The sequence below is a fragment of the Mesoplodon mirus genome (genome assembly GCF_964341445.2).
Source record: "Mesoplodon mirus genome assembly, chromosome: 15".
In the NCBI taxonomy this organism is placed as follows: domain Eukaryota; kingdom Metazoa; phylum Chordata; class Mammalia; order Artiodactyla; family Ziphiidae; genus Mesoplodon; species Mesoplodon mirus.
The window spans coordinates 81,004,756-81,030,888 of NC_138991.1; the positions used below are offsets into that span (position 1 = coordinate 81,004,756).

Here is a 26,133-nt window from a genome sequence, read left to right on the forward strand (position 1 = left end):
TATATGCACTTAATATCCCTGTGACATAAATATTATTATTCCCACTTTTATAGATTAAAAAACTGAGCCTAAGCCCATGGTAGGGTGACCACCTGTCCTGGTTTGCCTGGCACCAAGTGGTTTCCCGAAGTGTGGAATCGTCAGTGCCGAAAGCAGGAAAATCCTGGGCAATCTGGGGTGGCTGGTGACCTTAACCTGTGGGGCTGGTAGGTGACAGTGACTTCCATGTCAGCCGGACTCCCCAGCCACCACTACCTTCTATGGGATAACTTCCCTCCATGTACTCCAGCCTAGACTTTCACACACTGGTTTAAAGAAGGGCATGACCCGTATCGTACAAAACAACACGTTCCTATGTAGCTTTAGCTCCATTTAGAAAGAAGACAGCACTGCAGAGCCCCGAGCCTCCATCCTCCAGAAGAGTAAAGAAGAGACACTTACCTTGACCTCAAACTCGAAGTGCTCATCCTTCCCTTGGCCGCAGAGAACATAGCGTGGAATACTAACTTTGATGGGGTCCTTCAGGTTGTCTGGATTTGCTCCCAAGGAGCGAGACACCATCCGCTATCAAAGGCACATCAGATGGGAGAACAAAGAGAGAGACCAAGATCACTGCACTGCAAATACCCCGCCCGGCCAGGCGGAGGAAACGCGTTTCAAGCAAAGAAAAGAGCATCAGACCAGTAGAGTTTACTTAGAAAAATGATGGTTTCCTTTGAAAGAGAAATGCTAAGTCTCTCTCATGACAAAAGACCATTTCTTTAGGGATACCATTCTAAAAAGGTAGGGCGAAAGCACTTCCAAATGTTGTTTGGCTTTGATGTTCCTTCCAATTTATAAGAACAAGTGAAAAAAAGGACAGGTTACATATCCTGACTCTAAAAAAACATCTGGTATAAACCAGATCCTTTTCTGACAAGTCTTGATCACTGAACAACTTCTTTTTTCTTCACAGACTACCAGCCTGCTGTACATAAAGCTCCAAAGCTGGAGATTTTATTCAAATGCACTTCACTTTTAACTCCTAGGCATTTTTATAAGGCAGTGTAGTGTGGAGAGCTCTCTAAACCACAATTAAAATGAATCCCCAGTGTTTTCTTTAGGCTCCTTCTGATTAGTAATCAACTGGGCTCTGACAAATGTCTACGGTCGGATGGTGGGAAGACAGAGGGGCTTGAGGAAGAGGCATTAAAAAAAATTAGAAAGGAATTGTCCTGAGTGTGAATGGAAGGAAATCTCTGAACAATCCTTATCATTAACACTAACGGAGGGCTTTACAAAACCTAAGAAGACGTGTTTTTGAAGCAGTAACAGTAATAAAATAATTAAAATCATAATTATAGTTAGTGTCATAATTATAGTTAGCGTTTACTGAATACATACTATTACCTAAAATTGTGCTGAACAGCTTATGTGTGTCATTTTGTGTAATCCTCATGATCCTCCCCAGGAGGCAGGAACCATTATGAACCCAATTTATCAGATGAGAGTCCCAGGACTCAGAGCTTAGGTAAATTTTAAGAGTTTAGGTAACTTAGAGGTAAGTGGTAGAGTCAGGATTCGAACTCAGGCTAACCGAGAGAGCCCACATGCATCACCAGGAGACTGCTAGCGTGACATTTATTTATCAATTCATTTTTTAAAATTTTTTATTGGGGTATAATTGATTTACAGTGTTGTGTCAGTTCCAGGTGCACAGCAAAGTGAATCAGTTATACACATACATATATATCCACTCTTTTATTTTTAATTAGAGTTGATTTACAGTATTGTGTTAGTTTCAGGTGTAGAGCAAAGTGATTCAGTTATAAATATTTTTTCAGACTCTTTTCCATTGTAGGTTATTACAAGATACTGAATATAGTTCCCTGTGTATGCAGTAAATCCTTATTGTTTACCTCTTTTATATATAGTGGTGTATATCTGATAATCCCAAACCCCCAATTTATCCCCCCACCCATTTTCCCCTTTGGTAACCGTAAGTTTGCTTTCTCTGTCTATGAGTCTGTTTCTGTCTCGTATATAGATTCATTTGTATTATGTTTTAGATTCCACATATAAGTGATATTATATTTGTCTTTCTCTGCCTGACTTACCTCACCCAGTAGCTTTCATGAAATTTTAAAGTAAGTCCATCCACCTGAGATAAACTGACGTAATAAACACCTCAACATATACAGAATTTAAGAAGATGGAAAACCCATGGTTATACAACTAAGCTCACTGATTTGACCAAAAAGACAACCGGGGCAACAAGCTCCCTTTCCCTCAGGCAGAAAGGGGTCCTAAACCCTTGGATCCTCAGCCAGGTGTAGCATGGATGGTCCAGGTTTGCTGTGCATGGGAAAGCTCAGGTCTCTGGATGACATGGAGGCACATGACTTGCCTCAGGTGGCTGCTTTCATCAAGCTGACAGTGTAAACACATTGGCACAATATGTTTGTGCCACACAATATGTCTAAAAGGCTTACCAAAGCCTTTTAGAGCATCTTAATTTTTCACTGCGTGGCTGGTTACCTCAAACAAGAACCATTCCTTTTATTGCAGTGGTGTACCTGTGTAGCTGTCCTTGGTGTCAAAAACCATAGCGGAAATCCCTAAAAAGAGAGTTTCTCAATACGTGTATTGCCAAAGACCTTTCAATCCACTAACAGTATTATTTCCAAATTACTAAGAATGTAGACATCTCCCAAAACATGGGATATGTTTATCTATTTGAAGGTGAAAAGGCAGAGAAATAATCTAGTGCTTTTATTTATTTTCAACAAACACATTTAAAGAAATGTCTTTGACCTCAAAGCCTTCATGGTTTGGCCATGCAGTCCTTCCTCTGCTGCCTTAGCTCTGAAACCTTCTACGTCATGCTTATAACTGTATTTTTCAAGTAGGAACATAACGTCTCTTCCACATGTGACACAATCACCTAGGAACTCCACTGCTACAGTGCGAGCACGTGCACGCGTGTGTGTGTGTAGCTGGGAGTGGAGAGCTGCGGTGTCCGGAAGCGCAAAGGAGCTTAGAACAACCTCAGCAGAAGGGCTGCTGCTGTCAGGCTTTTAAGTGAGAACCGGTCACACTAGTTTAGAAGCCCCACTTGCTCTACCTCGGGAGGAAGCCGGATCCTCCCTACCGGTTAGAACAACAGGCCCTTGCGGCAGCTGACTGGGCGAGGAGCTCTCCCTGCACAGCTGCGGGCTCCCCCCTAAGGGGCAAGAACGGGGAACAGGAGGAAGGAAGAAGAACAATTAAGTGGTTCCCCTTCAGGCTCGGTCGACACACAGAGTGATAAACCAGAGCAGCGTTGTTAGTGCCGCCTGGGCTAGAGCAAAGCCCTAGGGGTCTGGTGCTCCTAAATGGAGAGGCAGCAACCCCAGCTAGGGGACGGGAAAGCCTCGTGGAGAAGGGGCTCTGCAGCCGGGTACACAAGGATGAATAGGAGTTTTCTAGGAGGACTAGAAGGCTCGTTCTGGCAGAAGAAGGAGAAATATGCCCTCGTTATAAACCTTTAGTTCACTGAGAAAAGTAACGAAATACCTGGGCTGATGTTTGGCACAGAGTAGGTGCAGAGAGGAGGGGGGGGTGGGGGGGGGAAATCTGTTCCCCTCCAATCGATTAGGAACAGTGTGTTACCACATGTGTGATGGGTTCTCAAAAAGGCGCAGGGGACAACACCAACACGTTTTCCACCACTGTCTGCTTCCTTGAAGCTATCGCAGAAGAGGGGCTTGGATTCCACGTGGCCGTCACCTGGAGGAGACTCAGAATTCAATCCGAGCCTTTGGAGCTGGTCCCTGAGGAACAGTCACCCACCCTCTCTGAACCTCCTTTTTTTTTTTTTTTTTTTTTTGCGGTACGCAGGCCTCTCACCATTGTGGCCTCTCCCGCTGCGGAGCACAGGCTCCGGACGCGCAGGCTCAGCGGCCATGGCTCACGGGCCCAGCCGCTCCGCGGCACATGGGATCCTCCCGGACCGGGGCACAAACCCGTGTCCCCTGCACCGGCAGGCGGACTCCCAACCACTGAGCCACCAGGGAAGCCCTGAACCTCCATTTTGTCATCAGTGGAAATGGGCACAACGTTTCCCAAATCTCCTCTATGTGGCAGGAACCCAACTGTGACCAAGGCCGTGTCCCACCCTGTGGGACAAGTAAACTGATAATTACAGCAGGATGAGAAAGTTATGATGGGGGTCACTGAGTGAAAAACATATATACAGATATTGCTATCCAAATACCGGGAACTTTCCTGAGGAAGAACTGCAGTCAAAACCGCCCAGGTACATTGTTAACCAAGCCGTGGAGACTGAACTTTCTAAACACCTTTCCCTATAGGCGCCCCTAGGATATACAATCAAACATCGATGTCTTTTACTGAGTGCCAGCTATGGACCATACACAGGGCCAGGTCCTGGGAATACAAAGTAACTTTGACAAAGTATCTGTAACTTCTAAGACCTTTAGTTTTTCTCAACTGCATTACGTTTTAAACAAAGACAAGGTTTTTCTACTCTAGATGGATTATAGGCTAAAGTTAGCAAACGCTACCTTAACCTTCTTTTATCATAAGTCAACTTTCAAAGGGGGTTAAGCCTGTTACTGATGGTCTGGTTATTACACAGGCAGTTTAAGACTAGAAAGTTCTCTAAGAATGCATAATTGTGAAAGCAATTGCTAATGAAAAGAAAGTTGCTTGATGCATAGGCTCATAAATCCCTTACAGAAAAAAATCACTGCCTTTGATAATTTAACTGGGTATATGAATTACGTAGAGACCAGTTACCTAGGAGAAACTGGATCTTATTATGCAGCTCGCCTAAATCCAGGACGGCCCTTTACATCCCAGCACATGCACGTGTACCTCAAGAAACGGTTCTAGGTGGTACACAAGAGCCACTGCTCCATTCAGGACCAGACAGTGAAGAATACCTGAACCCATTGCTGAGAAGAGGATATTTCTCTTCATTATCTTGCACGTTGGGGATTAGAAATATTGACAGAGTTCCCACTAACATCTGGGACCACAGTTTACTTCAATCTCACTGATTTCACAGTTAACTAAATATTAACAGGTGTAGAGAAATGAACACCTGCAGAAATGAATAACAGAAGAATAAGGCAGGGATCTGAAGACATTTGAGCAAAAGTATAGAGAAAAATCAAGAGTATGTGCTTCCATCAAATCACTGCTGCAACGTAATTTTTAGACACTATGTTCTGAAGTCAATTTGATGAGAAATGTCGAATTCTCAGGGTATACTGTGAAAGGTTCCTGACATTCTCCTAAACTATGTTTATGTTGGGCAGGAAGGAAAACTAACATAAATGTCTCCTAAATTTATTTTTTATTTGAAAGGAGCTATATTTTGAATACCTTGAGATTTACAGTAGACAAGCAAATGTGTGCTGTATCATATATCCCATTATTTATGAGAGCTTTTACATTTCTATGGAATTATTTACTTTGGAATCAGTCACAGTTTCTCTACATGTAGTGAAAAAGATTCTTAAACTTGGAAGGGGAAGCTGGTGACACATCATGCTAGGAGGTAAAGAAACATGAAAGGCTGTATGTCTGGAAGCACGTCTCGCAGGAGATCTGGATAAATATGTAGGACAGGTCAAGGAATTTTTTTTTTTTTTCTTGGCAGTACACGGGCCTCTCACTGTTGTGGCCTCTCCTGTTGCGGAGCACAGGCTCCGGACGCGCAGGCTCAGTGGCCATGGCTCACGGGCCCAGCCGCTCCACGGCATGTGGGATCTTCCCGGACCGGGGCACGAACACGTGTCCCCTGCATCAGCAGGTGGACTCTCAACCACTGCGCCACCATGGAAGCCCAGATCAAGGAATTTTAAATGCACCACAAAGTGGCTCTATTTAGAAATAAAAGGTCAAGGTAAAGTACATAATTAGTAACTTGGATTACATTCCTGTACATAAGAAATATCTTTTAGGGACTTCCCTGGAGGTCCAGTGGTTAAGACTTCGCCTTCCAGTGCAGGGTGTGTGGGTTCGATCCCTGGTTGCAGAGCTAAGATCCCACATGCCTCGCAGCCAGAAAAACGGAAACATAAAACAGAAGCAATACTGTAACAGATTCAATAAAGACTTTAAAAATGGTCCTCTTTAAAAAAAAATCTTTTAAAATAAGATACAGAGAAATATTTTTCTGATAGCTTTTAACAAAACAACATCCTGTGTCAACAAATTCACTATTTTTCCAGTGGTGGGGAAATATTATAGTCCAGTCCTCAGCCAAAAGAAGCAGACGGAACACAGGCTACGTTTTGAATATTCCAATTAGAATCATCTCTTCCTACTCAGGCTGTCTCCTTCAAAAGGAGCAAATTAAGAAAATTAATAAGAAGCGGCATTAATATCCACTAGGATCGCTGTCAGCACTGCAGAGGGCACAGAGCGAACCAGTTCCAAAGGGAGTCATCAACATTCTCCCCTAAATGCTCTAATTACATACCAGATGGCTGAATTCAGTATATGCTTTAACCATGACAAGGTCAGGGCTCAGGACGGCCGTCTGATCTCTTAGCCAAATATCCAAGCTTTGCTTCTAAAATACAGGCAAACCTGGGTTTTTATCAGATTTAACAAAAACTAGTAATTCCCCTTTCTCTGTTCCCAGTATAGCACATATTTCTAATCCCTCTTTTTTCAACCACACATGCCACAGTAATAGTTCTAATTAGAGTTATTTGCATCAAGCACCTACTATGACCCAGCAGTCTGAAAATGGGGGTCTGGGGCAGAGATGGTGAGGACCCATCACCTTCTCAAATATGAGCCACGTCACAGGAAATGGGGCATAAAGGTAACCTGTGTGAGCAGACATACGTTACAAATGTGGCAAAAAGCCAAGACATGCTTGCATTCCTCTCCAGAAGGCGAAGCCTGCCTGTGCTGTGAAGGGACCCGGGACTAGTCCCACACCACCTTTGAAGGCTTAGTACCTACAACTGACCTGGATTTGCTAAGACACATGGCACACCTGCTCCAGGTCAGAGTCAGGACTTAACAACAGCCTGACATGTAGAACCACCATGAACTGCCTCTCATTTTAAAGTGAGTTTAAAAGACGCACGTCAGGAAACAGAAATATGGGTTTTCAAATAAAGGAGTATTTCTTTCCTTTTGATATGTATCTATATCTATATGTTATCAAGGATAAATTACCCAGAAAATGACAAACTGTGTTGGATATAAATGCTTGTGGAATATCCTGAGTTTACTGGCCTTCCAGTAAATTCGAATCTGTGATTCTCACTAAAAGTAGATTATTTCATCCATGTAGATGAGGTGATTGATCAACACTGTTTCAAGGTTTGGAAATACTGAATGATCTGATGAATGTTTCAGCTTGAAGCTATTAAAAATGTCCCCATCTTTCTCTAGACCAAAAAGAACTTTAATGGTCATTGTCTCTGGATAACCCATCGTTAGATGGATGATTTTTAAAAAGACTAAATCACAGGTCTAGTACGAACGTGGCAGGAGCTGTCATGTGGCCCTCATTACCAAACATGAGTCTAGGCAGTTGAGGACCTGAGGAGGGAAAACCAGCTGATCTCCCTCCTGGTTCTACGATGTCTTTAATGACCCAAGAAAAATACCACTCATTGTCACTCACTGATTTCTGCTGAGCCCTAGTTTTGGTTCAAACTGTACTGAATTCTCAGGTCCAGGCAAAACTGAAGTGGGGGTAGGGGATTGGTGGGGATTCTCTTTATCAGGTTTCTGTAGAGCATATCGTTTAATCTTCCAACTAAAGGAGCAACTTCGAGCACACAAGGTTATCTGTACTGTACTGCCACAATGATTATACCCAGGCTTTTCTTCTGTAAGAGCTAAAATGTAGAGAGCAAAAAGGAGACATAAGGCGTACAAAGAAACGATGGAATTGCAAAGAAACCTGTAAGGCAATTCTTGAAAAACAAAACTCATAAAAAGAGAAATAATATTTAATGTCTAGAAATTCCAAGAAAAGAGTTACAAGTCAGAAAAAAATCAACAGTTCTTCCAATCAGTTATTCATTCCTACGAAAAAAACAAATCAACAACAAAAAATGTATTCAGGCAATGTCAAGAATAACCATGACCAGAAGGTGACTCTGGCCTTGTGGAAAGAACATACATGCTGGAGTGAGGTCTGGGTTTGAGTTCCAATTTCCAATCAGTGATCCTTTCAGATATAAAATGGAAATCGATAACAATTCGCCCATCCTGGGAGGATCACTGTGGGGCTCCAAAGAAACAATACATAGGAAAGAACTCTGCACACTGTAAACCACAATATAAAGGGTGGTCAGGGCTGTTACCGCTGTAGTCTACTGCATCTTCAGCAACAGAAGGTTTTAACAAGATGGCAGAAGAAGAAAACGTGAGTAGTGATTGATAATAGAATCTCTTTCCTTCTCACCAACTGTATTCCGTTCCGTTCCTTATAAAGGAGGATTTTTAAAAATTAGAAGGGTGCATCCTTAAAAAGAGATTGGACGGTGGTGGTTTGGAATCTGTGTTGTGTAAGAACCAGCAGGGGGACCGAAGAGTGTTGGAGGTAAAGAAGAAAATCCCGTTGGGGCTTCCCTGGTGGTGCAGTGGTTGAGAGTCCGCCTGCCGATGCAGGGGACACGGGTTCGTGCCCTGGTCCGGGAAGATCCCACATGCCGCGGAGTGGCTGGGCCCGTGAGCCATGGCCGCTGAGCCTGCGCATCCGGAGCCTGCGCTCCGCAACGGGAGAGGCCACAACAGTGAGAGGCCCATGTACCGCAAAAATAAATAAATAAATAAAAATAAAAATAAAAAAAGAAGAAAACCCTGAGGAGGTGAGAGAGAGCACACTGTGTTCTTGGAAGGGCTGTGATATAACACGGTTGTGAAACAGACTTGTTCTACTCTGTGACTGAGGGTGCCACAGACAGAAGGACTGCAGATGGAGGTCACGTTAAGGAAGATTATGGAAACAACGGTCTAACAACGAGAGCAGATCCCAGTGGATAAACTGCTTCAGAGGCAGGTGATGATCAGCCTGTGGAGATGTCAAGCAAAGACTGAACTGGAAAATAAGTTCAACTAGTAACTAGGACTCAATACTTCCATAAGGGAGAGGCCCTACAGGTTTTATCTGAATTTATCTTCAGTAGAACCTTGGGAACCCTGATCCAATGCATCTGGGTGTGGTCCCAATTCTCTCTCCCTTGTAGCCATAGGAGGAGGAGGAGCAGATATTCTTGCCATGGGTTCGTGGTGAATGGAGTGTGCACTGCCTTTTGCCCCTTGACTTTGGACTTGCATGTGTCACTTGCGTTGGCCAAGGGGATGTAAGCAGACATGACGCATGGTTGCCTTTTCGTGCTTCTGTCGTCGACATGATACAGCCACTGCCCCTTCCACACAGATCCAAAATGAGGCAGGTGGTGCAGACCAAACTAGCTGACCTGCAGATGACCTTAGCCTAAAGCAGAGCTGCCTCGATTTACTTGCAAACCATTAGTGAGAAGTAAAAGCTTTTTTTAGGTATGTCACTAAAATTTTGAGGGTTGCTTGCTATTTGGCAATAGCTGACTGATATAACATCTATCACAAAAGATACGTTAAGGAAGGAAGCAGTATCAACTAAAGTGAATAGTGGAAGCTGTGTAACTAAATTAACAAAACGACCTCATTAGAAACTGGTCTGTCCGACAAGACCATCTGAGAAGCATTAATAAAAGTGCTCTAATCTATTTATCATTCAAAACTGTAATTCATCATTCATCTAAAGAATGTAAATAAAAATCACTGTAATTACTACCACTGGAAGGCATAAGCATTCTCTCCAAAGGATGCACACACATTTTTTTAAGTAACGAGAACAGGGAGACAAACTGTTTTGAAATGTTTTTCAACAAAGACGAAATAAATTCACCCTGCCAACCACAAGTCTGCACAACAGGCAGCTGTGAGCAAAATGGATTTTAATCAAATTCAGATGAAATCACTGTTTCAAAAGGCCTCAAAGAGGTATCATCTAGAACGCATTAACAAGCTCCACCATGTGAACGCTTACGCCTATATTACGACAGTGCAAGATGCCACATAATAAAGTATGTATGAACCTATTTCTTTCTGATACAGGAACTCGTTACAACTGAGAAGACGGTACTTCAGGCTGGACGCTGAGGCTGCCACGCCTGCTCCGCCGCAGCAGTGTCCCGGCTCAGAACCCCAGAGAACGAGCCCGTGAGCCTGAGAGGCCCTAGGACTGAAGCCACGGAGGACAAGGGCACCCACGCCACTCCACTGGCTTCTCCAGGCATCATGACCACCTTAATACTCACTTCATGATGGCAAATCAAATTCTCATATCAGGACCATATTTGATCTCAAGGTAAAAAGTATGCTTAGGTGAAAAGACATCTGAATTGCCCAGAGGCGGCCGCTTCTGCTTTGTAGTGAGAGCAGAATGCAGCCCTCATCTCGGGCTACTTGGACCATAAACCAGACTGAACAAGTCATAACCGATGATATGATCTGTATGCAATGCCCACTTTCGCTGCCTGCTCCATCTACGGACAATATTAAAGAACATCATTTATAACACAGGAGGATTCTGCTTCTTCACCTACGAGGACGAGCAGGTCTGTCTGTTTAATATGTTTCACTCTGTTAAAATTTTGGACTGCTTATGTACTGTTACCTTTCCAGCCAAGGTATCCCTCTGCTGGCATCTTAAACTCCAGTCTCTCCACTCTTCATGATCATTCATTCCGTTCTTCTTATCAAGAACGTACGAGAAAATACTCAATTTAAATTAGGGGAAATATTATTGATAAGATATTAGAAGACTATTGTGGTTCATTGTGGAAATTTTTTCTGTGGCAGAAGATCCACCAGCCAAGCATGTGACAAGCTAACTAACCGTAATCATGTCCTCACCACAGACTCAAAAGCCTCCATGTGTAAGGCAATAGGGTGCATGTGTGTGTGTGTCTGTGTGTATTGGGGGTGGAGGGTGTTGCTGAAGAGGTAAAAACAGGCTCCACATGAGAAGGTAAAAACATTTGAATTCTACCGCTTCAAGAAGACAAAAAGCTCCACTTGGCCACCGCAAACCAGGCTGCGGCCCATAGTGTGGACCCTGACACACTCTCCCGGGTCCTGCCTCTCCCCGCTTACTTCCCCAGAACCTGGGGAGAGGAAAACCAATGCTGAAAAGTTGGAGCAAGTTCAGTAGCTTGTTGTCAGCGCTGATGGGGAAGAGAGAGAAGACCTGCATTTCCTGACCAAAGGGAGACGGCCAGTCCCTGGAAGGGTCAGCCCTGGCCCTGGCCCTATCACGGACAAGGAACAGAAGTGAAGGGGGGCTACAACAGTACATTGCACGTTATGTAAATATCTGACCAGAACACAAAGTGGCCCCTGCAGGCCAGGCTAAAACGAAGGCCTCAGCGGAACGGCTGAGTCGCCAAGCGCGGACGCACTGCAGCGCAGCTGCCGTGACCCTGGCTGAAGTGAAGGACGGGGCCACGGGGAGGTGGCCCCCTTCCTCCTGAGACTCTGGAAGCTAGCAGGACATTCATACCTGAGAAACAGGAGAAGGTGCGCAGAGCAACCCAGGCTCAGATGCAGTAAAACGTCAGTACAAAACGTGTAACCCGACTCCGCACAGGAATGTGAACAGCAGCGGGGGCAAAGGAAGGGGTCAGCCAGAGAAGGGAGAGATTTCTGAAGGGCCCAGCTTCAAGCCTCTTACAAGGAGGAGGGCAGCCGGCTCCTGGGTGGTACCGGTGGGGAGAGGAGCCCGACATGAGGCAGACACGGGAACGAGGTGCTCTCAGGAGCGAGGCCAGCAGGCCCCCGTGGTCAGAGGTGGAGGATGAGCCAGCTGAGCGGCAGGCGGCAGGGCCGCCAGGGAAGCGCCGGATGCCATCGACGTGGTCTCTATCTGATAGGACAGCGCACGGCAGCCCGGGAAGTTACACCGGGGCTGAGTCTCTCTAGGAGAGGACCACCAAAGCTCAGAGAAAGGCCTGGCACACGGGGGGCATGTGGCCCAGGGGAAGGGTAGTCAAAGCTAAGCCAACGAGTGAGGAGCTGAAGTCACAGGCTGGAAAGGAACAGTCCAGAAGTCTGAAGGGAGGAGGGAAAAGGCAATGCCCTGAAGAAGAACTGGCAGGGCAGGGGCGCTGCCTACATCCTACGTTATAGGGAGGGGAGGGCGTTGTAAACCCCCAGGTCCTCCAGGGAAGCCTGATGTGTCACTAACGTGCTCTGCGGCAGAGCTGTCCTAATCTTGGCCAACAGAGGACGTCGAGAAGGTCACTGCCAGACCAGGCACCTTTTCAGGCAGCACAAATCCGCCTGCCGGTGTCCAGCAGAAATAGACTCCAAGGCACATAACCACAGGTCGACATGAGCACAATGTGAAATGCTTCCAGCACCTCACAAATAATGAGGACCCGATTTACAAGGCTGAAGTTCAAGAAAGTGAAGCAAGGTGCTGATAAAGATATTTCATCAGGGGCTTCCCTGGTGGCGCAGTGGTTGAGAGTCCGCCTGCCGATGCAGGGGACATGGGTTCGTGCCCCGGTCTGGGAAGATCCCACGTGCCGTGGAGCGGCTGGGCCCGTGAGCCATGGCCGCTGAGCCTGCGCGTCCGGAGCCTGTGCTCCGCAACGGGAGAGGCCACAGCAGTGACAGGCACGCGTACCACCAAGAAAAAAAAAAAAAGATATTTCATCAGTGCTCTACGATCACCTAGTTTTAGTCCAGTGGCGATATTTAAAATATTTACATTTTCATTTATAGAGGCCTCTGCATTTTTCCAGTTTCAAATCAGTTATCTACACTGAGATAATCATAGCCCTGGATGACTTTCATCACGTTTATTGTATGAAAGAGCTCAAAAAATATGCGGAGTATTTTCACAGGTCTCCTCCCTAGAGCCTTGTCAAGTGTGCGATTAGCCACAGAGCCTCGTCCTGAGAGGTGAGGGTCAGTTTCCAGACCTCAGGGGCCACATAGCGGCCGCCCTCCAGACACAAGGTGCTGGTGCACAGCTGAACATTCTGGGCTTCCTGAGGGTGCTGGGCGGCACTGCTTCCTGAATCCGATGGGTGTCTGAGTTTCGGGAAGAAGACGAGTTCGATGGTGGATGCTGTTTTCATCTCTGGGACAATAAGACACCTGAATTCACTTAAAGCTCGGCACCTGACCACATCAAACCGTGTCCCTGGAGGCGGCGAGCTCGGAGAGCCGCTCTCAGGGTAGAACACGCGGTCTTCCCTCGCCAGGACGACGTGGGTGTTGAGAAGGACCAGCGGCTGGCAGTGGCCTGGGCCGGCACAGCAAGAGCTGAACCTCTCCACCAGAGACGGGGCGTCCATGTCCAGGTTTCCGTGAAGGAAATAAATCAGGTCGACCAGGGTATTCTGGAACCTGGATGACAACTGAACTCCGTTCGCCAAGACTAAATCAGGGATTTCCGCCTTCCAATCAAGGGAAAGCTGGACCAGACCTTGCTGGAACAGAGGATGGCTGGTGCAGGCGGCGGCACTGGCCTCGGACGTCAGGACACACAGGAGGTCCCGGCATATCTACTGACAGAGGTGTCTGCTGTAGGTAAGCGCGGTGAGCAGGAGACTCTCTGCAGAGCCCAGGAGTGAAACGCTCTGCTCACCGAAGCCGATCTGAACCTCCTGTAGCCCAGAGAGGGGCAAAGTGCGGAGCAGGCCCACGGAGGCTGGGGGATTCAGAACCAGCGTGCACAGGGCTGAGCGGAGCAGCAGCTCACACGCGGGCCAGGGGGCGGGCTCCGCGCAGCTGGCGACAGCGAGCCAGTACACACGCTGGGCCTCACTCGTGTCGCCCAAAGTCCTGGTAGGGAACCGGCCACCAGCTCAAGGAAGCCTTTCAAAGGGCACTCTGGAAGCTTCAGCATTTGGTCTGGGAATCGGACAAACGTCTGCTTAAACACAGAGCCCGTTCTGGCACCTTCCACCTCTAGGCAGAAGACGGAGCCCGGCAAGGAGCATGGAAAGTCGGCAGCTGCGGGGCCAGCAGGCAGGCCCGGGGCTCTGTAGGGCACCAGGCTCCCTGCCCACCCGACGGCCCCTGACCCTTCCCTGCTGCTGCCAACCTGAGCTTCTTCAGGAAAAGAATGAGCTTCTGGTGACACCCCGGGTGCGTCCAAGGGTGTGTCCAGGGGTAAGAGTTTCAGAAACGGCAGCCTCGCGATGAATGCTGCCGCATGGGAGGCGAGCCCCCAGGGTCCCACAGGCTCCCCACGTGCCCGCCCGCAGCAGGTGGCTACTGGTGTCTCTGTAAAGGTCTGAGACCCGCTGGTAAAAAGATCCTAACCCGCTGCTTCCCTCTGGCCTGACACTCACGGGTGACCCCAGAGAGCTCACTGCCTTGGCCGCCACCTCCTCCCTGGCTTCCTGCTCCCGGCAGAGCTCGGAGACCGGAGCCCTCAGAGGGGACGCTGTGGCTTGAGACACTTTCAGAGAGCACGAGGCAGAGGAGCTGGCTCTGCCTGGTCTGCTCGCTCCCGCTGTGCACGGACACTTCCTGGGACGCGCATTGCAGCCAAGTCCAGCTGGACGTGACCCCCAGGCTGTGTTCAACTTCAGGGGTCGTTGGTTCACTGAAATTTTCTGACTCACCCTGAAAACGTCCCTCACCGCTGGTGCTGCTTTCGCTAAGAAAAGAGATTTTAGTTAGATCGACGTGTTCTGGTTGAGAGCCACCCCTGTTACAATCGCTGCTGTGCGACGGCTCGGGCTCCGAGGGCTGAGACCCCCGCTGGTGGACCCCTCGGCCTGGCGCCGAGGAGGCAGCAGAGGGACCTGAGATGCTCCGGGTCGCGGGCCGGATCCAGTGGTGGTTCTGGTCCACCTTCCTCCTCTCGGCCGCGGGCGTCAGTGACTTCTTTGGACAGCAACGGGGCAAGAGAGCTCTTCTGTCAAAAACAGGTGAAATGGGGCGGTGGCACCTTTTGCGATTCTTTTCCACATGAAGATTCTTGCGGGCATTGGTTTCATCGTGTGGATTAATGCAGAGGCTCCATCGAAAGCCTAAGCCATTCGTGTTGACTGATTCATGATTTCAGAATAGAGGACCTGATTCACACACAAAGCATCGATTTCCATATTTCATATCTTATAAATCGCCAGCTATTTTGATCGAAATATGTTGTATGGGATTGATCCACAGTATCCACTTCTTGGTCTAGTATTTTATTTACTCTAAAATAAACCCTAAGATCTTTGATGCATTTTCCAATGGGCAAGTAAGAGTAATCAGGGCAGACTGAATGCAAATCAGAAACGGACAAGTATTCCAACCTCATGCATGTTTCTCTGGCCTCTTGGTTTGTTTCACTGGAATCCTTCATTACAACTGCCCCGCTTAGATCCTCATAATGATATCTACAAACCAGCACCATGAAAGGTTCACTGCCAGCCTGCTACAGACCAGGCACGTGGACACAAAGAAATGAAAGGCAACGTCCTGCTCTTCACAAGGTTACCTGCTGAGGAAACAGATGTCCACAGGAAGACAGTGTCATTCCTGGATGGTTGGGACGGAGGGCAAGGTGGTGGCCAGTCTCCCATGGGACACCCACCCCTCCGCCGCTCGCTCTGTTCAGTGATGTAAGATTTCTACCACCTCGTAGTTTTGCTTCTTTGCTTTTTAATTTAGGAGTGTATGGGAAGGACAAGTTCCTCCGCGGAGGAAAATACAGGTAAAAGCCTTACAAATCGTATGCCCAAACAAACCTTGCTTTGACAACCCATCAGAGAAATAAGCTACCCAACCAAGAGTATTTCCTCTGCACCATTGCCAATGCGGTCGATAAAACACGCAAGGTTTCTAAAACATCGAGAAGTACCCAGTTTCATTTCCAACCCCCCTATCTGATTCTGATTATATAATTCAGCCTTTTAAATGCAGACCAAGGGGAAGGATATTGCTACGAATGAAAAACTGGACAAAGGGCCTCCACCACAGCTACACGCCATTCAAACAAAGTCAAAGCAGTTTGCAAAAAAAAACACATACAAAAAACAATAAATAAATAATTAATAAATAAATAAAGCAGTTTGCAACCAGCAGGATTCCATTTAATTTTAAGTCATATAATAGCTTGCCTTGCTTATTAGCCATTAATCTCACTGGGACCTTGAAATTCTAATCATGCAACTAAACATTAAGAACATTTAATCACACAAGCATGCTGTAATTTAAGGCAACCCTATCAACCTGAAAAGTCATTACCTACCTCATATTTTAGCTTACGTTGAATGGTGCCATTGTGAAGTTTCTCATTATCCTGAAAAGAAAATAAAAGCCCTCTATATTAAATTATAGCATGTTCATAAAGAGGGAAAAAAACGATTTGATTAAAATATTTATGAGAACAAAATTCTAAGGAAACATACTTGTCATTCCACAATGACAACCCTTCTTGAGAATTTATATTCCCAAGGTAAACGGGACTCTATCGATACATCTGCCTGTAAGGGAACTGAACCATTTATTCCTAATCTTAAAATTCGAAGAACATTAAAGGCAAATTTCCTTAGGACACTTCTTAATTTGCAGGGTAGAAATGAAATGACTTTATTTTGATAAAAATCAACTTGTCACAAGTATGTATCTTCTCAAAGGCAAAATTATATTTCTACTTGGGATAATTTATCGAGTGAATTTAAATACTTATGGAAATTGATTATATTTTTGGAGGAAACAGAAAGGTATTACGTGTAGAATTTTTATAAATCAAACAAAGTAAATAAAGCACTTTAGGAAACTTCATATTCACTTAAGAATTTCCCCCAGAAGTTCAAAATTTTAAAATAAAGTTACTCTTGAACTAATACTATTTATCAACTGTTAAGCTCCACCCGAGCAATATTTAATATTTCTGCAACATTTTGCATCTCAATTTTCTGAGAAACAGTACATAAAAGACCCTCCCCCCAGCTCCTTACTGAAAGGTCATCCTGAAAACGAATAACAGATCACCTGCTCCTTCACTGACCTTCACGGTCTCGGCAGGTGCACCACTGCCATCGCCAACCACACGGTGCAGATCCTGAAGGCGCCTCTGGACTTCTTCTTCAATGTAAGCACTGATCCTGGAAGCAAAAGGGATGGGGGTCCGTGACTGCTTCTAACCACACAGGGCATTCTCAGATCTTTTTGTTACCACGCCCTTTGCGACTGGGAACCTTCTCGTTCTAAATGCCAAATGTAATCACAACTCAGGATCTGCAACATTTGTCAACTTTCTAAGAAATCTAATGCCATGTGTTTACGATCTGGGTTTTCCCCAAACAAGAGGGGCCTGGATGAATAACCGAATCTTGGGAACAGAAGGGAGACTCAGGGATCCCATCCAAACCCCTCCCTAAGTCCTGAGCGGAACCCCTGCTGCAGGACAGGGGAGAGCCGCAGACTCGGGTTCCAGATGACTCTGCGGTCTCAGAAGGCATCACTACCCAACGCTTCGTTCACCGAGCCTCCGTTGCCTCCCACAGAAAACGATGATTCTTATTTCTCACAAAACACAAAGTCATTTCAGAGGATTAAACGGAAAAACAAAAAGTAGATGCACTCTCCACAGACCTTCACTATTGGATGGAACAATGTCTCACATCATTCCTGCTCTGTCTTGTCACTGCACCCGGCCATGAGACACCATATTTTAAAGGTGTCTAGACCTTCCAAAATGCCTGGTGAAGGGTCAAGATGGCTGAAGCCAGAAGCAGCTGTCAACCGAACATCTGGTACCCGGTACGATACAGGGGAAACAGCTGGTACCCAATGCGATACAGGGGAAACTGTATGAAGTACAACCATCCACCCAGAGGAACCAGGGAAAGAGAGAATTTGGGTTCCATCAAAATCTTTCTAGTGGCTCAGGCCACCCAAAGGCGAGGCTTTCTCAGTTCTAGGCTCCCTACCCCAGTTCTACAGACAATGAATTAGACGGATAATTTTAAATGAAGTGTTTTGCATGTTTACATCTTAGCACACTAAAAAATAAAAAATCTGGTTGCATCTTTCTAAGCCCATGCAAAATCCTACACACATTTCTGTACTACTGACCATGGCTAAATGACTTTCTGATATGCTGGGTAAAGAGATTAATATTACAGGTAAAACAGCCCCAAAGAATGGAGCTAGGGTAATAAAATACAGTATTTACCTCTCAGTATTTCAGTAAAGAAAATCATATGCAACTGAATCTGAGCACCACAGAAGATGCAGACCTACATTTAAAGGACCATAGAGGCTCATGCCATTCTGAGTACATTTTGGTATCTGAATACCTAACTCCTACTAGCCAGGGCTCAGGACTGCCCAATTTGAAATGTCCCCATGACGTAGATGGGGTTGAGAAAAATAGTCAATTTTCTTATAGGCAAAGAATGATTAGGTTGATTTATCTGAGGGCTCTAAGCCACAGGGCAATTCATGATGCCACCCAAGTTGAAAATCATTTTCCTATAGTAACATCAGATTTGTATTTATGCTATTCGTGATCATTCTGAATATACTGGTACAGTCTTTGTGACAGACTTCATCTATTTGTAATCAATGGCATCTATAAATTATTTGTCAGCACAAGGTTCTTCTTGGTACAATTCAATTAACTCTACTTTGTTCCTCTCAACCTAGCCTTGTATCGCTTCTTTCTGGATGAACTGGTTTCCCTGAACCTTTTAATTCTACCTTCTCACACAAACTACTTGCACCAGTATTCCTTAGATTTGGCTGGTCAGGTCTCAGGTCTTGGGCCCTTTAAATGACATCTCACCCCACCAAGGGCCAGGCAGCAGCTGATCAGGACAAAGCATGTCGTGGGGACAAGTACTGCTTATCACCTTTGATAGAGCCCTCCGTATGCAAACTGGCCAATGTAAGGTACTGTGAGTCATTAAACCACATCAGAAATAGGCACGGCATCAGTTTAATGTCCAGTACCTGGCGTCCATCAGGGGGACCAGGTAAGACTTTTCAGCACTGGATGGCAAGCTGGAAGAAGCAGGTTTTCCCTCCAAGGTCCCACGATGCCCTTTTTGAACACCATCGACCTCACAGATCTTCTGCTTCAACTGCTGGATTTCATGTTCTAACCTACAGAGATGGAAGTCATGTGAATTCACTCATTAACAGTATCTCCTGAGAATCTTCCCTAGAAACCATGGGAGATCCAGACCAAAACTGTGCAAAGAGCTTTACCTTCCAGCAGAAAAGGTACCACATATGTATAAGACAAGGTATACGGTGACAACAGACCACAAGGGCGGTGCAGGACAAGTGCTACAGGCACCCCAAAGTTGGAGAGAGTTCTACCATCAAGGGCAAAGATATTCCCACTGTGCTCAGCAAATCCTCAGAGCCAGATGTGCAGGATTCTGAGTCCCAAACCCAGCTTCAAGAAAACAGTTGGTTGTAGCCTACATGTCAGATCCCAATAAGTATTTCTATTTGACAAGAGATCTCTGCTTTAAAGAATTCTTTAAAACTGCCAATCTAGGAGAACCTTCATGGTCAAGGCAGTTCTAAGTTGAGTCTTCACGGGCCAGTGGGAATTTGGCATTTGGAAATGACAATGGGTGGTTTTCCAGGTGCAGAAACAAAGGGACTAAGCCACAAAAACCAGGAATCTGCTTTGGCTAAGGCAGCGGGTGTGGAAAACAGAAACAGGCGAGAGAGACCTAGGAAAGCAGGCTGAGTATCTAGAGAAATTAATATAAACCATGAGCTGTGGAACCAAACATTTATTTCCAATGACAGATGATACATCTAATATAAGGTCGAGTGTGTGTATGGCTGGTCTCCCACTGGCCCAGGCACAACTGAATCCAGGGCCATCAGGCTAGAGGGCCAAACTTGCCAGTAAATTTGGCCCACAGAACACCATCTAGGGGCTGCAGCCCACTCACTGTTAATGACACCTGGGTCTCAATTTCTTCATGTATCAAATGAGAGAGTCAACTAGTCTCTCCAAATTCCTTCGGGTCCAAAATTCAGAGAGTCTGGTTTCAGATGCTGACACGCCACAACACTGCCAGCTCTCTGGGGTCGCCAGAAGTGATTTGACTGCTCTATCCTGAACGTGAAAGCCAAGGTCTTGGCTCTCGGAAATGTGATTATGGGATCACCAGGGTAGGCGCTCCTGGGTCCGTGGGAGACAATGCCCAGCTGAACTCAGCCTTTCATCTGTCTACCGATTACTGAGCACCAGCCTGCAGAGCACGCAGTATTCTTGAAGGAGGAAGGACTGAGCACAGAGAAGTGATGTCAGGGGCCAGGTGGTGGGCAAAGAACCAGGGAACAAGGTTAACACAGAATCTCAGAGATGGTAAGGAAATTGAGCCAATGCAAGTAGGTGGTGGCCAATGTTTGTAATTAAGATGACGCCTACGGAGTTGTTCAAAGACATCCTTCAGGGCTGGGCAATGGGAAGGACTCCACACAGCAAAGAGGCGCCAGTGGGGCCCTGAAGGCTGAGCAGGACTGCTATACATGGCGAGGAACAGCAGGGCCTTGCATGGAAAGGGTCGCAGCACACGAGGAGAACTGGTCTGCTCAGCAGTGGCTCTGTCGCCAGCAGACAGGAGGTCAAAGTGGGCACAAGTTGGATTCGAGATGCAACTCTACCACTTTCTAACTGCCTGACACTTGTCCCATCAACCATCAAGGAGAAAGAAGAAAAAAAATGATGAAATCTTGCTCATAAAGCAAGCTGACAGGGAAAGCCAAGTGCAGTGCACTGTTGGTCCAATCTGGCTCCACGTGAATTTGATATCTGGCACTTTGGAAATTCACAAGAGGTCAGCTCAGGGTGCACGGCGGGCCCTGGCTCAGCCATGAAAACCCAGAGAGATAATAAGACACAACACCAATACCCCCAGAAAGCTGCAGGACCATCAAAGCCAGAGCAAAGCGCTCAAAATTTGCTGGCCTGAATCAGGGCTTTGCAAAGTCTACTCCATCAAAACACAGGAAGCTAAAAGCCTCCTTTGCGTGGCTTCTGGAGAAAAGCTGACATCAGGAAATCATTACAGTGTATCCACTATAATCGAGTATTAATACTAAATGGCCAGGGAGCAAAGCCGTTTGACAAAAGCCAGGACATCAGGCTCCAAGCCCCTGCTGCATTCTCAGTGCACAGCGCAGGATACAAATAGAGAGCGTGCCCTCCACTGCTGTAAATTTCCTGGGGCTGGAGCTTTGTCCAGCAATTTCATTTACATAAGGTACCTACAATCATTTTCTTAAACCACAGACCTATTTCTCTGAAGTCACAGCATTATGGTTTTTGATTGTCATCTGTCACTGTTTTGCCTGGGGGATTACTGGAGAGCTTGGTGAACAGAATCCAGTTTAAGCAGATTGTTTGAAAGGAGGCTGTCCTGACCTTTTCAGGCAAGATGGTGGACAGGGGCCCAGGCAACACCTCCCAGTAGGTTTTGCCTTGTCATCAGCATGGATCCCAGGCCACTGCCAATGTCAAGCTGGGCTCCTAGAGGCCAGCACTCCGGGCTTCTGCTGCAGCCCCTCAGGAGGTGCTGTGAGGGGAGGGCTCCTGGGGAGCGGGCAGCATTCCAGTTCCCCGTAACCTGGGCTTCAGTTAAGATCTCAACAGACCAAAGGGTCTGGAACTAAAGAAAATACACAGGCCCATGCCCTCCTCATGAGGGACACTGTCCTGGCTTTTGTCAACCGGCTTCGCTCCCTGGCCATTTAGTATTAATACTCGATTATAGTGGATACACTGTAATGATTTCCCGATGTCAGCTTTTCTCCAGAAGCCACGCAAAGGAGGCCTCCCTAGTTCACAACATCGAAAATAATATCAGTGAATCATGACCTAACATGCCTGGACAGACCACCATGTCTGGAACATCTAGAGAGCTTTGCTTGTTTATTTTTTAATACAGAATCCTGAGGTGTCCCTCTGGATTCTCAAACACTGAGAATCAGCAGGGGTGGGGGGAGGGTTGTTTTTCAGTTCGCTGCCAGGTGTGGAAATCAGTGTCTATGGAACCTGTGAACAAGTGCTGGTCAACGTCCCAGAGAAGACATGGGGGTCGGGGTGGGGGGAGGAAGGGGAGGGAAAGGGCAGCAGAGGGAAAAGGAGTCAACGAAAGGGAATGGGGTTTGGGGAAAGCACCGAGGGAGGGAGGGGGAATCCGGCTGGAAGCTTTCTCAGTCTTTCCTGTTTATCAAATATTAAACACACAGTCAGAGGTCAGTGAGGTAACAGACGAGGGCTTTGTCTGTGTGTTTTTTCCAACTTTAGGCCAGTGCCTCTAAACCAAGGATCCTAAGGAAAAAGAAAAGAAGGCTAAGCATTTGCCGGTGAATCAGAAAACATAAAGGCTACAGAATTACTTTTTCAAAAATCAGTGAGAGACACAGCACCAGGGCTAGAAGCCGCGCCATCACAGCCCGAGGGTTAATGCCATGGGGCACGGAGGGTGTGGCAGGCGTCCCCTCGGGCTCGGCTCACCTCTCCCGGTCCTTCTCCAGGGCTTCCTGCTCGGCCCCCAGGCCGGCCCAGAGCCCGGACCGCTCGCTGCCGCCGGCGGTCAAGGTGGCCGACTTCGGCCTCCGCTCCTCGGCCCCCAGGCCCCGGGCGCAGCGCCGCTGCAGGGCAGAGTGCCTCCGCTCCAGCCGGGCCACCGCCCGCTCCAGCGCCTCCCTCTGCTGCTGCTCCCGGGATTCCAGGATCTCCTTTTCCTTCCGCCTCACCTTCTCCTCCTGACGGGCCACGTTGGCCGTGAACTCGAAGGTGGCCTGGAGCTTCTGCAGCTGGCTGGCGCTGGCCTGGTACTGCGCGAGCTGCTCTTCTTTTTCTTCCATCTCTTTCTCCACTTGGTAGAGAGTGTTGTCCAGGCCGAGGGGACCTCGGTCGAGGATCTCGCAGGCTCTCTGTTTCTCTTCCAACAGCCTCGGCAAATGATGCTGCAGGAGATACTGGAGCTGGCGCTCCTTACACTGCAGCCTCCCCTCCATCGGCTTCATCTGCTCGGCATCTCCAGCCGCCTGGGGGACATCCGCGACCGCACCGTCCTTTTTGAAGAACCACCTCGATTCTTCCTTGCCGCCAGATTTTAAGCGCTCCAGGATTTCACGTTCTTCCTCCACCTCCTTTTTCAGGAGCTCCTTCTGCTGAACCAGCTCCTTCTCCAGGGTGGCCAGCGCGGCCAGCTGCCTTCGCTTGAACGCTAAGAAACGCAGCTGCGCCCGTTCGAGCTCCCGGCCGTCGCCGTCCCCCTCGGCCGCGGCCTCCTTGGCCCGCAGGAGGCATGCGCGGATGCCCTCGAGGTCCTGCCGCTCCTCCTCCGCGCGCTGCGCCTCCCCGAGCCGCGGCGGCCGGACCAGCTCCCGCTTCTCCCGGAGCTGCTCCTCCAGGCGCGCCACGCGCAGGACCTGCTCCTCCTCCTGCCCCTCCAGCCGCCTCCTCTCCTGCTCCAGCCTGACACACTGCTCCTCTTTTTCCCTTTTGAGTTGCTCCAGCTCCTGAAATATCTGAACCTTCTCGGCCTTCTCGTGGCTGTTGAGTTCTTGCAGCCGCTGCAGCTCTTCCTGGACGCGGAGAAAGCGCTCCTCTTCCTGTTTCTTCTTCTGCAGCTCAGTCTCCTGCTGCTCCCTCAGCCTCTCCTCCTCGAACCGCTCCTTTTCGGCCAGCAGGTCCTTGAGCTTGCTCTCCAGGTGGAAGCTGCGGCGCTTGAGGCTCTCCTCCTGCTTGCGGATCTGCAGCTGCACGATCTCCGTCTCCTTGCGCTGCGTCTCCACCTCCTGCTGCATCCGCTCCAGCGCAGCCTTGTCGGACTTTTGCTTTTCCTCCATCTCTTCTATGAGTTTTCTGAAATGCAAATTGTTGACTGATCGTTATTTGAGCACTAGGTTCAAATGCTGCTCTAACTTCTCCCTAAACTGATACTTCCTAGAAATGGACATACATCACACACCCTTCACTAAAGTAAAATTAAAAAAAAAAAAAAAAGAGGGAGAACAGCACTTTTCTAATATCCAGCAGCATGCTGTTTAATTTTTTTACTCTGTAACTGTCCAACATATCATTTGCCTAATCTCCTGAAGTAGCTTCTGCTATCATTTCTTTGCAGAGCCCATAAGCATAATGTGTTATGCATGATATAATTTTTAAAGCCCCCTGAGCTCAAAGAGAAAGAGGCATGCCCAATTTAAATTTAAATGTGATTAATTTTATTCAGCCCAAAGGCTAAAACTCAATGGAAATTCGGTTACAAAATGACATTAAATAAAAATGCTTATGCTGTCCTCAACGCATCAGGGTCAAATATCAAAGTCAAGATAATCGACACTTCATTGTTCCAGCTCAAATAACTACACGCTATTTAGCATTTAATCACTAGTTTAGGACAAATGGTAATCACCAAATGATCCAAAATATTAGTTTATTAATGCATAACATTGAAAATAATGTCAATCTCCATTAGCATACTTAAATGCATGATTCCGGGGGTTACATGTCATGTTGTGTCTTAAGAGAGCAAAGGGTCCCCACTGGGTGCTAAGTCAATGTTTCGAGGTCGGGGTGGCCTCCAAAGCAAGAACACAGGGCATGTCAGAGTACGGATGCACGGCCTCCATCTCCTGACCCACCAAAGACCTATCGTACATGATGCTGCGAGCTAAACTAATTCATCTGTAACACCCAGACTCCACACTCTAGAAAATAAATATCCAGGGTGCAGATTTTCTGCGGCCTTACTTTCTATTCTAATATCTATCCTTGGTCCATTTCTTGGCTGGTTAAATAGGACAGGAAAAAAAAGAAAACTACTTAGTTTTATCAAAGAATTACATTCAGAACATATAAAAAACGCTCTCCAAATCAATTAAACACACACACACACACACACACACACACCAAAAGAAAAGGGAGCTGAGAACATGCAGAGGCAGATTAGAAAAGGAAATACAAATGGCTGATCAACATAAGGAAAGATGTTTAAAAAGTGAGCAGGCATAAGAAGGGGAAGTGTCATTCTTTTGGCTTTTTTAAAACTCAGGATATTATTAAGGAAGAAATACTTTTTAGTTAAATTTAAACAAGTCTATATTTGATGTATTACACTTAAAGAGTGTATTAAATTTGCCTACTGACTCTATTCCCCAGTCTCACAAATATTTGAAGATGAACTATTTAAAAAACTCAAACGTGAAGTAAAACTAACCAGCTAAAGAGAAAGGAGCTACAGTCATCAGACGTGTAAATGATGGACACGGAGCCAGAGGGAGATGACACAGACACAGGTGATCTCGGTCTAGGACATCAGCACAGGCACCCACCCACTCTGTGGTGTTATGAGTCCTACCACGTGGCTTACCTTTTACTTTCTAATTTCTCAAGTTCTTCACGCTGTTGCCGCTCAAATTCAAGTCTAATAAATCAAATGAAAATGAGTCACTTTTCTGAAAGAGCTTTTTTCACTCTCTTATTCTCTATATGTAGTTACATATTACAAAGGACACCGGTTTGTCAAGTATGATTTTTAATCATTATGGATTAGCAAGTTTACAATGTATTCTTTGCTCTATGACTATGATTATAAATTAGACATACTTTAGGAGTGCTTGAATTCAGGCTGAAAAGAACATATGTTACTTGAAGGAAAGCAAACAAAACACCACCGTACGGGACAAGCAGAGTTAAAGGAGACTTCTAAATGAGAAGCATGCCTACCCCATGCAGCTTAGCCACTGATTAGTACATAAAAATGGAAAATCTCTACCTTAGACAGATGGGTCCTTTAATAGGGAAAAGACTGCCAGGGAGATAGAGAGAGAGAGAGAGAGAGCACAGACATCAATTAAGAAAAGAATTAACTGTGGGAACATCAGGAGAAAAACAGTAAGGTACTTAAAAGCCAATAGTCATGCACAAATTGAAACGTCTTCTTATACAGATCACATTTTCCAATCATTTCTTGAAGCAAATTCTCCAGAGTTAGCTATTATGTTTTACACACTTCCCATGATAACTAGAGCACTAATAATAACTGAGTACCGATAATAATTGCCCACAGAAGTCAAATTCATATTTTTACTACTTTATAAATGGTTATACTG

The 26,133-nt window shown here is 46.6% G+C and overlaps 1 protein-coding gene across 2 annotated transcripts in view; it reads right to left on the reverse strand.

The window, feature by feature from the left end:
* KIF16B (kinesin family member 16B) overlaps positions 1 to 26,133 on the reverse strand; it is a 293,315-nt gene that overhangs the window by 85,632 nt on the left and 181,550 nt on the right. The window contains exons 18-23 of one of the 2 annotated variants that reach the window (XM_082645904.1): positions 25,392 to 25,445; positions 22,523 to 23,881; positions 18,985 to 19,137; positions 17,036 to 17,132; positions 16,274 to 16,324; positions 442 to 564 (exon numbers count right to left, since the gene is read on the reverse strand). In XM_082645904.1, the coding sequence (XP_082502030.1) occupies positions 442 to 564; positions 16,274 to 16,324; positions 17,036 to 17,132; positions 18,985 to 19,137; positions 22,523 to 23,881; positions 25,392 to 25,445 (1,837 nt within the window). Of the gene's footprint in view, positions 1 to 441; positions 565 to 12,829; positions 13,587 to 16,273; positions 16,325 to 17,035; positions 17,133 to 18,984; positions 19,138 to 22,522; positions 23,882 to 25,391; positions 25,446 to 26,133 lie in introns of those variants that run through there. The other variant, XM_082645905.1, reaches the window with a different exon arrangement.